The 14,205-nt window shown below is 39.1% G+C and overlaps 1 protein-coding gene across 14 annotated transcripts in view; it reads right to left on the reverse strand.

Moving 5' to 3' along the window:
• Positions 1-333: 333 nt before the first annotated feature.
• The window catches only part of RALGAPB (Ral GTPase activating protein non-catalytic subunit beta), an 83,562-nt gene continuing 69,690 nt past the window's right edge, over positions 334-14,205 (reverse strand). For all 14 annotated transcript variants that reach the window (XM_026009681.2, XM_026009680.2, XM_072735871.1 and 11 more), the window contains 5 exons: positions 12,953-13,089; positions 8,731-8,839; positions 7,858-7,936; positions 5,343-5,491; positions 334-4,441 (listed from right to left, as the gene is read on the reverse strand). In XM_026009681.2, the coding sequence (XP_025865466.1) occupies positions 4,248-4,441; positions 5,343-5,491; positions 7,858-7,936; positions 8,731-8,839; positions 12,953-13,089 (668 nt within the window). In that variant the 3' untranslated portion in view covers positions 334-4,247. The remainder of the gene's footprint in view (positions 4,442-5,342; positions 5,492-7,857; positions 7,937-8,730; positions 8,840-12,952; positions 13,090-14,205) is intronic.

Raw genomic sequence — 14,205 nt, forward strand, 5'->3', positions numbered from 1 at the left:
CTAGCATCTGTATGCTGGGCTTCTGTTCACAGCATTTTCATTACACAAGCTCTATAATGACTTTGTATAGTGACATGTATAAAAATAATGACTTGCTCTATGTTGTACCCTGAAACTAATACAATGCTGTATGTCAATTCAGTTAAAAATTATTTTTAAAAGCCAATCTCATTTTGAATATTCCATGAAACTCTACAAAACCAGCATGAAAACCCATGGATCTAAATTATGAAGGTGAGGCAAAGCAGAGTACACATGCCCTGGAAAGAGTAAATCAGAAATACCTGTGCAGGAATCAAACCCCGCCTGTAACCAAAAGTACACACAACATTATTAGATAAGAATCTCCTTAAAATTTAATTGACTAAATGTATTACATTCAATATTCCATGGGCTTCTTCTGGACAAAGGATCGGCATAAATACAAACAAGCCTCTGGGCCTTTCCCCCTAACCAATGAAGAGAAAACACAGGAGGCGAGGGGACACGAGTACACCTTCGTATTTACACTTCCCCTTTACTTTACAGTTCAGTGCCAGAAATATTTACAGAAAATACAATAAGAAAAAGATCATGTCTTGGCAACATACCGAAATTCATACAAATTGTATATATGATTTCAAGCAAATAATGATACTGCTTATTTTTTAGCCACAACTGCCAAGCCCTTCAGAGGAGAAAGATGTTCTTGGTCACTGCAAGAGGCAAGGACTTGGGAAACTTGGTTTGCTTCAACAAATATTTATTGGGCGCCTACTATATGCAAGGCACTGTGGAATCCCAAATTACACCTTTTCCCTCACCATTAAAAAAAAGAAAAGCATCTGAAGAACATGAGTTGAAACTCTGAGAAAAACACTATACAGTACATGGCTTCTTCAGCTACTGAGAACCCACAGTTTGATTCCACATTGAGTGAGTGGATTACCTCCAATCTCTCCGTCTCAGGAAAAGAGGCTGTCACGGAAATCCTTAAAACAGACCATCGAATTTAACTTAACTGTTTCATGTAAACACAGAAATCAATTCTTTTTAGGAAGATATAACCTGAATGGGTTTTAAAATGCTGAATGGAGAACCACTGCCAGCAGGAGTGTCAAATTACCCTTAACACATCTTTACTATCTACCACAAAACATGTCTTTGAGCAAAACTGATTCCCACTTTGGGTAAAGTTCCACCTTCCAATGGAAATAAATGTTCCCAAAGACCGTCTATACTCTGATAATCACTCTGCAGAGCCTGACAAATGCTTCCCCACAGTATGTAGAAAGTAACCATTAATAAAGGCCTCATACACACAACCTGTGGGCAACTGACATTACTGGCCAAAGATGTAGGTCTTTTGTATTTAGGAGTGAGTCCAGAGGAGAATGGGCTGCCCTGAAATCGAGGACCTGGAAATGGAGGACAGCATGCATGTGCATGGGTGTATGGCCAGAGCAGGAGGGGGTGAACCTGACACATAACTATTCCTTTCAGAGGGCCAATGCTAGGTAGGAGGAGGTCTTAGGAGGAAGCACAGAACACAAGTGGGAGCTGGCTGACCGAGAAAAGGCAAAGCCTCCTCATTGTCATCAGTGCTCCCAACCAGAAAGGAGGAAGAAAGCCCCCATCTCCCAAATTGTAAAAAGGACTCTGAGGGGCTACCTGTCTCTGTCCCTTGGGTAATGCTTTCCCTGTCACCAAATGCCACACTCATCCATCCCGATACTCCTGTCACATGCAGCAACGACAATGTTTAAAAGCCACAGACCAAAATGGTCTTGGCTTCCCTTCAAAGGTTAAGAATACATGCTAGCAAATTTATCAAGTGGACTACTAAAGGTTGTAACTAGGGACTAAATATGCTCCTCTGGCATTATTCTACTCAACATGATTTTTAACAAAGGCAGTTGGGTGAACTTAGTGACCATATACTCAAACCCATACTAATGAAAGTTTCCAAGGGTTCTTACTGCACTCCCTCCGTAGGTGAATGTTATTTTGAGTAGAAGGAAAGAGCACCTCACGAGGTATATGTACCCTATACTCTGTTTGTACTGTACACACTGGGGTCTCGTGCCTCCAGGGGCTGCACAGCTCTGAATCGATCCCTCTTTCCCTGGGAGAGCACAAGCTTCTAGATTACAAACTGCATTCAACACAGTTATTCACTCATCAGTTATGAGAATTACAAAGAGTTGCCAGAAATTAGAGCAAACTGAAGGGTCAGGAGGCCTACCCTCAACACGCACATCACAGTACATTTTGCTGACAGTAAAATTATGCTAAAGGTAAAAGTTCTATCCGAAGAATCACACCAAGGAAATACACCTACATCAGTTATTTTTAACCTCTGGAATGTTGTAAGTTGCATATCAATTTAAGCCTTCTTTGTTCATTTCCACTATAAAAAGGGACCATTTTTCCCTTGAAATGTCAATCTGGAATTTCCATGAAAGTTGTTAAACTTCACCTTATACCTGCTGAATTAGTAAAAACATTTTTAGGGTAGAGTTTGCTCCTCTTTATCATATACCCCCTGCCTCCATGCTACCATCTGGAAACATTGATTTATTGCCCAGAGTAAAAAGAAAATCAATTACTCAATAATATCATACCCTGAATGGAAACTGGAGTCTTAGAAGGAGGAGGTAACCTTTACCTGAGCTTAAAACAAACATGATGAAAAGGGTACAGCAAACTTAAAACCAAGAGGTGCTATAACACCCACATTTCTTGCTCACAGATGACAAAATACATACTTTTGGAATAGAAATATCTGCACAGGGAGCTAGGCCCTACATTATCCCCCACCCTCTAATGTTAAAATCCCCAAACGTCAAATGAAACACACCATTGCAGCCCTGACCTATAGTCTATTGACAACAGAGTTCACATAGGGAGACCACTCCTAACACAGCTGTGAGCACTCCTCTTTGGACTTCAGATGTCACTTACTTTCTTAACATAAAATAATCTTAATAAAGAAGAAAGCATATAAGAATAGGAGAAATGAGCAGTGTATACTCTTAGCACTGTAACAGGAATCCTTGGAAGGTTGTTCTGGGTCTGGCCACCTCAAAACATATATCCCTGGCAGAAAAGTAGCAGCGAGGTAACAGAAGTATTTCCAAAACCCAGGCAGGGATTTTGTTGTGCCTTCAGCTGAAAAGTCCAAAAAACATGACAACAGCCATTTTTAACAGTAGCCACCTGAGGGGTGGTCACTAACGTTTGTCAATTATGATAAAATCCAGTAGCTCTCTGGGAGAGATCTGAATTAGTAGCATTGAGAGGCTATTTCCTGAACCCCAAATTAGAATCCTTCATAAACTACTGCAGTTTCCTGCTTGGTCCTAAATTAAGAGACAATGGATGAAACCAAATAATTTTCAACTCTTGTTGTGAGTCTACATTTCTCAAAATTTAACCAAGAAATTACCAAGGAATTATGAATGTTTAACCTATCATCATGTCCCCAAGCCACACAGCAAAGGAGAGAGTGGAGGCATCACTGCTGTCGTCTTACAACTGCTAACGCCACCTGTGTCGCCGTAAAAGGACAGGGCCGAGCCTCCATTTTAGATCTGCTCCTGGGTTGCCCAGAAACTGAGGCCTTCAGATAGATCTGTGCAGTAATGAGGATAACTTTGTGAAATGTGGAGAGGAAACATGAAATATTTTAATGTCAGGCTTCTTATCTAAACAAAACACATATATGTTTGTTTCTGTCAGTTGGACAGTTGGACGACAAATGGACTTACAAGTGAGCAGAAAGCTGAGATTTCTTTCCTTCTCCTCCATGCTATCACCAGTATGAATCTTTAAATGTCCTGGAAGATTCTGAGACAGATTTTAATTCTGAACATAACCTCCTAAAAAGTGAAGTATAAAACTATCTTCAACTTCTAATTTGCAAATTTGATACTACCAATGCACGTGTTTAACTGAGATGCATAAAGCCTTTCTCCTCAAAAGGCTTATATTTAACTAAAATTGTCGCTTTTAAAAGAAAGTTTATGGCTAAAATGTATATCATCATTACCAGCAGGAATATGATTGTGTCTGGGAGCCCATTTCACTAGAAAGCCGAAAGTCTTCTATCAAATGGGTTTATAATGTGTTTCTTCTATTCTGGTGATTAAACAGTAAGCTCTTGGGGAGTGATTTGTTTGTCTTTTTTACAGTGATCACCTATCAAATTGTTTTGCTCTGATATCATAGCCCCAAACTGGAGTTCAATAGTCCTAGACAGACAGTGTCTAAGAAGAGCAGTTCTTGAGTCCAACCTCCTGGAAAAGTGAAGTATAAAACTCTGGCTCCAACTGCTTGTTCCGGTACTTGTTGACGATATCGGTGATTTTCTGTTTCCGGCGGACATGTGGTGGACTGTAGGAGTCACTCTCCAGTCTCTTTCTTCTACAAATATTAATTACAGTCTGCCTCACCAGAAAACCTTGAAAACAGAGGGTATTAAAATCAACATGAATAACTAACCATCTAGGTGAACTATCAGTCGCTTTTTTTTTTAAAGACCTTATTCATGAGAGAGACACAGAGAGAGAGACACACAGACAGACACACAGACACACACACACACACACAGGCAGAGGGAGAAGCAGGCTCCATGCAGGGAGCCCGACATGGGACTCGATCCCGGGTCTCCAGGATCACCCCCTGGGCTGAAGGCAGCACTAAACCGCTAAGCCACCCAGGCTGCCCGAACTATCAGTTTTCAAGTGAACTACTCTCCCCTTCAAGGTCAAACCTATTTCATTCCATTTGCAAAACTCCCCATCTCCAGAGAGAAGGACAACACTGCAACAAGACTGCAAGAAATACACAATGACAAGGAAAAACAAGCAAAAGTCTGTTCTGACAACCCATTTCTAATTGTCCTGGATTATAAACAGCTATCTGCATTTTCCAGGCCTGGAAGTTTGCGAATCGTAGTTCTATTTGTACTTAAGTAGATAAAGCAAATTTAGAATAAAATATGCTTTGTTTTTTAAAGATTTTATTTATTTATTCATGAGAGACACAGAGAGAGAGGCAGAGACACAGGCAGAGGGAGAAGCAGGCTCCATGCAGGGAGCCCAATGCAGTACTTGATCCTGGGATCTCCAGGATCATGCCCTGAGCCAAAGGCAGATGCTCAACCACTGAGCCACCCAGGCGTCTGTCTCATAAAATATGCTTCTTATTTAACAAGAACTATAGCATTTTCTATATGTAGTATCTATTAATATCACCATTTCCTTATTTCTACTTCTTCTTGGTTCATAAGAATGTTTAAACAAACAAGTAAATAAAAAACTGAGAAATCTTAACTCTTCAGCAATATATGAAGACCTTACCAAGTGCTCGTCTGCTGACAATCATCCCATCCACGAGCGGGATGACCATGTTAAATTTTCCAGTGGCTCCTTGAATTTTTATCCGGAATAATCCAGTGTTTAAAGGGTGGATAAAGATGACAGGAACTTCTTTTTCAAGAGTGGTAGATCTTAAGAAAAGAAAACTTTTCACCCAGACATATAAAAGCTTAAGTCCCCCACATACCATGTAAGAAAATTAAGGACGCTTGATGCCAAGCCTGATGTAGTCTGTAAGAGCCAATGTGTCACAGTCTGCTCAGAATCTTATTTCTGGGAGTCCATGTTGCTGCTCCCACTCCCACCTCTACCAACACTTAGCCCTAAATGCCCATCACTGCTGCTAGGCTTTCCAAACTGACAAGAAAGGGGCTAAAAAAAATGTGTTTTAAAGCCACTAGGGATACAGGGTGGAAGGAAACACAGAGGAATCTGTCTGGGAGCTATGAATCTAGCAACCAGCTATGGGACTTTCACAGAGTTCCTCCTTATAGGGAACCAAAGTGGGAGTGGCCAGGGTGTAGGGAATTCCACCAGAGCCAACAATGGAATCTCAGAGCACAAGTGGGAATATAGTTTAGGTCCCATTATGGGACTCTCTAATGTAATTTTTGTTCAGGGGTTGGGGGAGGAAGTTAGGCTCATTAGTCTGAGCCAGCTGAAAATGTCCTCCTTAGCAGAGGTAATAAATGGCTACATCTTGGCAGGGCCAAAGCTTTTGAGTAGGTAATGGGTGCTGATGTCAAAACTGTACCTTTAGAAGACTGAGACACACATCATGCTCAGGGATATGTCACTGCATCTAGAGGTACCCATGTTATTACTCTGTGATACTTGCTACATGTTGGCATTTCTTGTTTTTTGCTTTCAATACAATGCTTCTGTTCTATATAGGTAAAGTGATTCTGGCCAAAGCAACATTGAGTCAATTTTCAGTATGTTGTATAAAAGTCAGTCTTTTAGTTAATTTTGTCACCAAGACAAATTCTTGACTTTTGCCAATCTACCAACAAAATACGATTTTTACAGGCTAGTCATATTATTATAACTTTTGACCTAAAAAGACTGAAACAGTAACACTACTACCACCAACACAAGACACTTCAAAGTTTTCTTCCAAACTAGTTCTGGAGAAGTCTACCTCAAGAATTACTCTAGTCTCTTCAGCAAGTCAGCATTATGGAGGAAAAAAAAGACAAAAAGGGCTGTTCTGGGGTGAAAGAGACTGAAGCCATATTAACATCAGATGGAGTGGATTCTGGTTTGAACAAACCAACTCTAAAGGGTATTTTAGGAAAAATGGAGAAATTCTTATATGAACTGGTTACTAGATAGAATTAAGGAATGCTTACTAATTTTACTACTGTGATAATGTTATCTTTGTCTATCTGAAAAGTGTTTTTACTTTTCAGAAATGCAGACTAATATTTAAAATGTTAGGATCTCCTGCAACTTGCTTTAAAATACTTCAACAGAAAAAAACACCTAAGTTTTAAGAATGACTTCTCCTTTTCAGGAAATTTAAAAATATGTTGTTAAAATAAACCATCTTTACTTCAATTCTGTGACAATAATCTAATGATGTTAAGAACAAATTCATCTTACATGCAATACAAATCAGATCATGTAGCTTGATATCAAAGGTAGCTCTCTGCTGTACAAAGTAAGGTTGGCATCTGGGGTCAAAAGCCTGAGTGAGTTCAGATCACTTTCATTTACTGAATGTGTGATACTGAAGAATAATCTCTACTGAGCCTATTTCATTCCATTTGTAAAACAGAGATGATAATGGTACCTCTCTTGGGTTGTTTTAAAATATTTGTTTAAACCAAAAGCAAGCAAGCAAAAAGCCTTGAAACTATAAAGCCTAAAGAGATATTGTTACTAATCTGAATCCAACTATTCTCTTCTTATATCCTTTTTTTGCATGGGCAGCTAAAATAGGAATCATACCACTATAATATAGTTAGTATTACATTTTATCTATCTCCATTAAATAGCTCATTTAATTATTTAATGATACATTGTTACTAATCTGAATCCAACTATTCTCTTATATCCTTTTTTTGCATGGGCAGCTAAAATAGGAATCATACCACTATAATATAGTTAGTATTACATTTTATCTATTTCCATTAAATAGCTCATTTAACTAGGATATTTCAACTATCCAGAATGTTTTGACCAATTTAACTCTATTACTTCTAATACTGCTGTTACTATGGTTAACATTTACCTGCTTACATTTACTCATTTTTCTCTCTGCTGCAGATAAATGTACAACAGTAATGATGCCATTTAAAAATACTTGCTAATTTATCACCTTGTGCATGTATCTACCAACTTCTTTGATTTTTCCCCATGTTTATTTCCTATTTCCTTCATCCCTCTTGTTTCCTTATGTCTTTCTTTATGTAACCACAACTGGCTCATTGTAACAAGTAGGTTTCTCCATGCTTAAAGACATGCTGATCAGCCTCAGGCAAACAGAGTGTACCTCAGAGAAGTGCTGCTGTTTGCAGTAGTTTCCACACCAGTACTGATCTCTGTCAGCAGGTCTGAGAGGGGAAAGTTCTCTGGAAGAAAGTAACAGTAACAGTAACAATTCATATCTCCCTCATATTTCCAAAATAAATAGTATGAAATCTAACTTCCTAATCTCTTTATATAAGGGTGCAATAAATATATGGATTACGGTATCCTTAAAATACATAATCCTAACCATTCCTCACCAAGAAGAAATCTCCCTCAAGACATATTTTAGCTAAGTTCATCTAAAGCTGAGTTTTTACAGAACATGATCTGTGGCCTTTGAGGGCTTGGTTGGAAAGCAACAATCACACTTGTCCAAAAACCCTGACCTGGATGTGATTTTTAGGTTAAGTATACACTTCTAATGCTCTTATGTTGCTTACATAAAAATCACGAGAAACTTATCCATAGCAGAATTCCTAAAGACAAATTAATCTTTATACCAGAACTAGACAGTAGGGTTCATGCAGAGGTGAGGGAAGTGTTCCCTCTTCCCCTTTCCAGAAGACCTGGGAAGACCAGGGGCTACATGGAGAGGGACCAACTGGCAACAAGCTATTCACTGTGATATCAAGAATAGCTAAAAGTTTTATATCCACTTACATCCACTAGTCTCCATCAAATTATCACAAGCAGGAGGTGCCATGAGTGTCTCTATTTAATAGATGAGTAATTTAAGGCTTAAAGAAATTGAGTGAGGGGCAGAACCAGGTTGCCAACCCAGGCTTGCTGAACTCCAACCCCAGCTTCTGGTCACTATACCACAACTGTGCTGCCTCTCCCCACATATTCAGCAAGTCATTGTCATTCTATAATGGACAAAGTCTTTACACAGTACCTATATCATCATAGCGTTCCACCCAGACTACAGAAACTCTTGTCTCAGGTCCAAGGGGAGGCACAGGGCGACCCTGAGGCAGCTTCTTCATTCTGGAACTGGGACTAAGCTATATGAGGTAGAGAAAAGCAGAAAAGGAGAAGGGGGAGGGGAAAAAAAGAAGTGGCTTAATAAAACTACCCAACCACATATTCAAGTTGTCCAGTGATGTATCAGGCCATGGGATATCACTTCAGGAAAAAAGTGAAATATATTTGCAAAAAAGCTCTTTGACTCCTCTGTTTATCAAGTCTCAAACTAGAACAAAGAAATGAAGGTCTTAAATTCCGAAAGGAAAATAAGGAATACTGACCAATTATAATTTCCATTAATAAAAATAAAATTTGTGGGCAGGGTGCCTGTGTGGCTCAGTTGGTTGGGCATCTGATTCTTGGTTTCGGCTCAGGTCCTGACCTTCGGTTTGTGGGATCGAGCCCTATGTTTGCTGGAGATTTTCTCCCTCTCCTTTTGCCCCTCTACCCACTTGTGTGTGCACACTCTTTCTCTAAAATAAATGAATAAGGGATCCCTGGGTGGCGCAGCGGTTTGGCGCCTGCCTTTGGCCCAGGGCGCGATCCTGGAGACCCGGGATCGAATCCCACGTCAGGCTCCCGGTGCATGGAGCCTGCTTCTCCCTCTGCCTGTGTCTCTGCCTCTCTCTCTCTCTCTCTGTGTGACTATCATAAATAAATAAAAATTTAAAAAAAATAAATGAATAAACAAAATCTTTTAAAAAATTTATGGACAATGTCTTAATGAGATCATGTGAGATCAAAGGATTTGAGTCTATCTCTGGCCAGCAAGCAGAATGCTTTCTTCATCAGTTCATCACAACGTTACTGGTTTGCCTGGGGATCCTAACCTCTAAAATGTCCCATCAGCAAGTTACTTCTAGTTCTCATTTCTAGGTCAGAAATTTCCTACTACAATCTAGGCCAAAAAAGTCACTTTTTTTGTCAACAGAAAGAAAAAAAGAGTTACTTATCTCTTTACTGTCACAGTGTTTGTTTCTGGTTTCCCTGCCCACCAATTGGCTTGAAGTCTCTCTGAAGAGCTAGCAGGACTCTGTGGCTCCCCTTTAGCACTCTGAGCCTCACCACTTTGAGGGCATGCAGCAGGAATGAGTTTATGCAAAAGTCCTAAACAAAGCTATGTGTACAGAAGGTAGAATCTCATCTCTAAGCTGAATTTTAAAAACAAAACTGCCTTATTAGCACAGAAATATACCTGTGTTTAGCAGATGACCAGAGACCATGGCAATTCCCTTAGATTCTTGTTTCCAATTCTATTTGTGTTCTGACAGTCACAGAAAATGACTGTGACTAAAAGATCTTCCCCAAACTGGTGGCAGACACCAGTCACACTCAGAGACCATTTTCTTAGCATGGCTCCTAATCAGCTTTGAATCTCAACTTCAGCCCTAAATATAAAGGGCTTCTGTGATTAGGTCAGGCATACCTGGGTAATCTCCTTTTTATTAAATCAAAGTAACTTTAATAATTATATCCACGGAATCCCTTTAGCTGTATAATGTAACATAAGCACAGGATAAATCGTGTTCACAGGTTCTGCCCACACACAAAGGAGCAAATCATATTGGGGCAAGAGTTCTGGGGGAGATCTCTAGCAAGAGATCATGTCATCTGCAAATCCATACAGTATTACTTCTCCTTTCTGATCCTTATGCATCAATTCTTTTTCTTGTCATATTTCCCTGTATAGGACTCCATGTCCAATATAAGTGGTGAGAGCAGACATCCTTGCTTTGTCTTCCATTCAGGGGGAAAGCAGTCAACAATACTATATGGTATAATGTTAGCTCTAGGCTTCCAGCAAAGCTCGGTCTCAGGTTGAGAAAGTTCTCTTCTATTGATAGTTTGCTGAAAATATTTGTCATGAATGAATGTTGAGTTTTATGTCAACTTTTTTTTGTATCTATTGAGATTTTCTTTTCTTTTTTTAGTTAGTAGTGTGGAAATCAGTAAAGGGAAACCTCACTAAAATGGAGTAGGTAGGCTAGAAAAAGGAGCCGTACCACCCAATGGCAATTACGTGAAGAACCATCAATTACAGACCCTAAGAGAAGAATCATCAACAGGAAAGAACCATCAATTATAGCCCCACCACGAAAAGATGTACATGGAATCTTCTGCAACTCAGTCAATGAGAGACCTTGGTCATTCCCATCCTGAACTCTTGCTTTCCTCCAATGACTTTCACTCAGAACAACCCCTCCCAACTTCTTCCTCCTTCTTCATAAAACGATGTTCCTCTCCTTTATTTGCAGGACTTGCCAATAGTTTTGCCATAGCTTATATGTCCCCAGTTGCAATTCTCTGCTATTCTTGAGTAAACTCATTTTTGCTGATAAAATACGTTTATTTTAAAGGTTAGTAGCAGTCTACAAAGTATAAATAATAAAAATACGGTGCTTTAAAGATTTTGGATTTTAAGGAATAACCATACTGACATTCAGAAAATGAGTACAAGGCCCACCAATCACTGAACATTAGATCTGGCTGAAATCCTACATTACCACCCTACATAGACATGTTCATCTCCAAACTATATTCTATGAAACCTTCTAAATATAGCAGTTTCTGATTTTCAAAATCAGTTACTTCAGAAAGTCTTAAACAACTTAACTACTTTTCTACTTTTACTATATTAATTTTAAAGGTGAATACTTCTGTATTCTCTCTCAAGTGCATATATACACATATGTATAAATGTGTGTGTGTGTGTGTTGATCCTTGAACAATGCAGGGGCTGGAGGTGTTGATCCAGCCTATTGTTGACCAGAAAGAAGTCTTATCAATAACATAGTTGATTAACACATATTTTGTATATTAGATGTATTATGTGCTGTAAAGCTAGAGAAAAGAAAATATTTAAGAAAAACATAAGGAAAATACATTTACTGTACTGTATTTATTGTAAAAACACAGATGTCTGGACCTACGCAATTTATTTTATTTTATTTTATTATTTATTCATGAGAGACATAGACAGAGAGAGAGTCAGAGAGATACAGGCAGAGGGAGAAGCAGGCTCCATGCAAGGAGCCCAATGCAGAACTCAATCCCAGGACTCCACGATCACGCCCTGGGCTGAAGGCAGGCACTAAACTGCTGAGCCACCCAGGGATCCCATGAACCTACGCAATTTAAACCCCTATTGTTCAAGAGTCAACTGTATTATGTTAAAAACAACTTTCACTGTTGAAGAGCCAAATTAAAAATCCTATAAAATCAAAGAATGGTTCAATCAAGTTTACACTTCTTTTGCCTTTCTTATTGTGTTATAAATCAATCTTCCCACATTTATGAAATGATCTTATACTCTTGCTATCACTCGTCCACTTTCCAGTAGGAAGGAAGAGCTAACATGAGGAGAAAACAAAAATAAAGACAAAACAAAAATAATATCTACTGATATGGCAAGAAAAAAAGTATAAAAGTAAAATACTCCCTTCTTGTGGTGGCTGCTGTGTGCCTCACTCAGTGTGTCTATTCATACACTGGGCTAGTCTCCAAAGTGCTACCATTTGTATAGAGCAGACTTGTTTAAGTTGAATGTTACATGATTAAAGACGTGGAATGTATAGCTGCTGTTGTACCATTTTTTAAAAAAGATTAATTTGAAAGAGAGAAAGAGAGAATGTATGCACAAGTGAGAGAGGGGGAGAGGGAGACGCAGACTCCCTGCTGAGTAAGGAGCTCAACCCTGGACTTGACCCCAGGACCCTAATCATTATAATGACCTGAGCCTAATGCAGACATTTAACTGACTAAGCCACCACCAGGTGCCCATCACTGTTGTACCTTCAATGTGTATTTCAGGGACCAAATAAAAGTGTAGGCCTGAGAAGGAATGGGTGAGAGACCTAAGCATGGTACCAGAATGGCTAAATCAAGGAAACCACGAGAGGCTATCTTGGAATGACCTATTTGTTGCAAGCTGAAAAAAAAGAAAATTTTAAGAATTTGATTTAAAAAACTTAAGATACTAAAAAAAAAAAAAAAAAAAAAAAACACACAAAGGCAAAACTTAAGTTACTAATGAATCAGTACTGCTATCATTGTTCTTTATGTTACAGTTAAAAGCTTGATTTAAAGCATGATTCTATAATTACCCCCAATTCATGACAAATTTTTAGAACTGTATCAACAAAGTTACTTACCCGCTGTGAGGAATTAAGATTGTCTGTGTGATTAGGGAAAAGCTCAAGTGTCAGGGATGGCTGTTTCAGAATTCCAGGCATAAGATCCATATTTGAATCACTATCTTGGTCCGAGATGTTACTTTCTAATGAATCGGCTATAGGGAAAAGAAAAAAAAATTATATTTATTACTTCTTTAGAGAAGTGTTTCAACTAATTATGCTAACAGTTTAACCTAAGTCACTTAGGAGAAGCATTGCTTCTAGACAAAAGGTTGGTAAAATTTTTCTATAATGGGTCAGTAAATATTTTAGGCTTTGCTGGTTATGTAGGTCTCTAATGCATATTCTTTGTATTTTATTTATAACACCTTAAGAATGTAAGAACTGTACTTAGTGTTCTGATTTTGGCCTATGTGCCATAGTTTGCCAGCTCCTGCACTACAGAAAAACTGAGGTAAGACTAGAAAATATTTAGACTTTTCAGATGCAGAATATAAGCCACCTGTCATTCTCTTAATTATTTTGATTACATATTCAAACATGTGGCATGGTACCAAGTGGCACTGGGGCATTCCAAAGCTACAGAGGACCTAGTCCTTGTGATTAAGAAGTGATCTGGTTACAGACAAACACACAGAGTCAGAAAAAACAAAAACAAAGACAAATCTCAAGAAACAGGAGGAGGTTGAGTCAGAGCAGGGGCACAGCTGGCACATGGGACATTTCATGACAAGAGATAAAGATCCAACTGTAGCAACTAAAGTAGAAGGACAAGGTTCTAGCTTTGTTGGTGCAAATAGGCTGGCCTAGAGACACCACAAAGGAGGGACTCAACCCAGAGAGGACAAATAGGGCCTCGCTTCTGGAATCAAGGTAATAAATCACAGCCTTGATGTGAAGGCAAAGAGCAGCTAAGGATACTGACCTAGACCATCGAAGGCCCCTCCTACCAGGGACACAACTGGCCCAAGAATATAAGACAGGGGTGGGGGACCTAGTGTGGGAAATCAAGGGCCCAAGTACAAAAAGTTCAGAAGGCTGCCAGAGCAAGGGCACGAGAAAAGTAATTAGCCTGAAGATGAGACCATGACAGTGTGATATATAGCAGCCCATTCTACAGACTGTCTCAATGAAGGTGAAGTTTTTCACGTACTGCCTGGTCAGGCACAAAGAAATGGGCTTAATTTGCAAGAAGCAAAGGTTTGAGGCAAGATAAGACTATGGGTTCAGTCTGAGAAGTAATAATTACTCCTGATCCTTTTGAAGAACTG

The sequence above is a fragment of the Vulpes vulpes genome, chromosome 14, assembly GCF_048418805.1.
Source record: "Vulpes vulpes isolate BD-2025 chromosome 14, VulVul3, whole genome shotgun sequence".
Taxonomy (NCBI): domain Eukaryota; kingdom Metazoa; phylum Chordata; class Mammalia; order Carnivora; family Canidae; genus Vulpes; species Vulpes vulpes.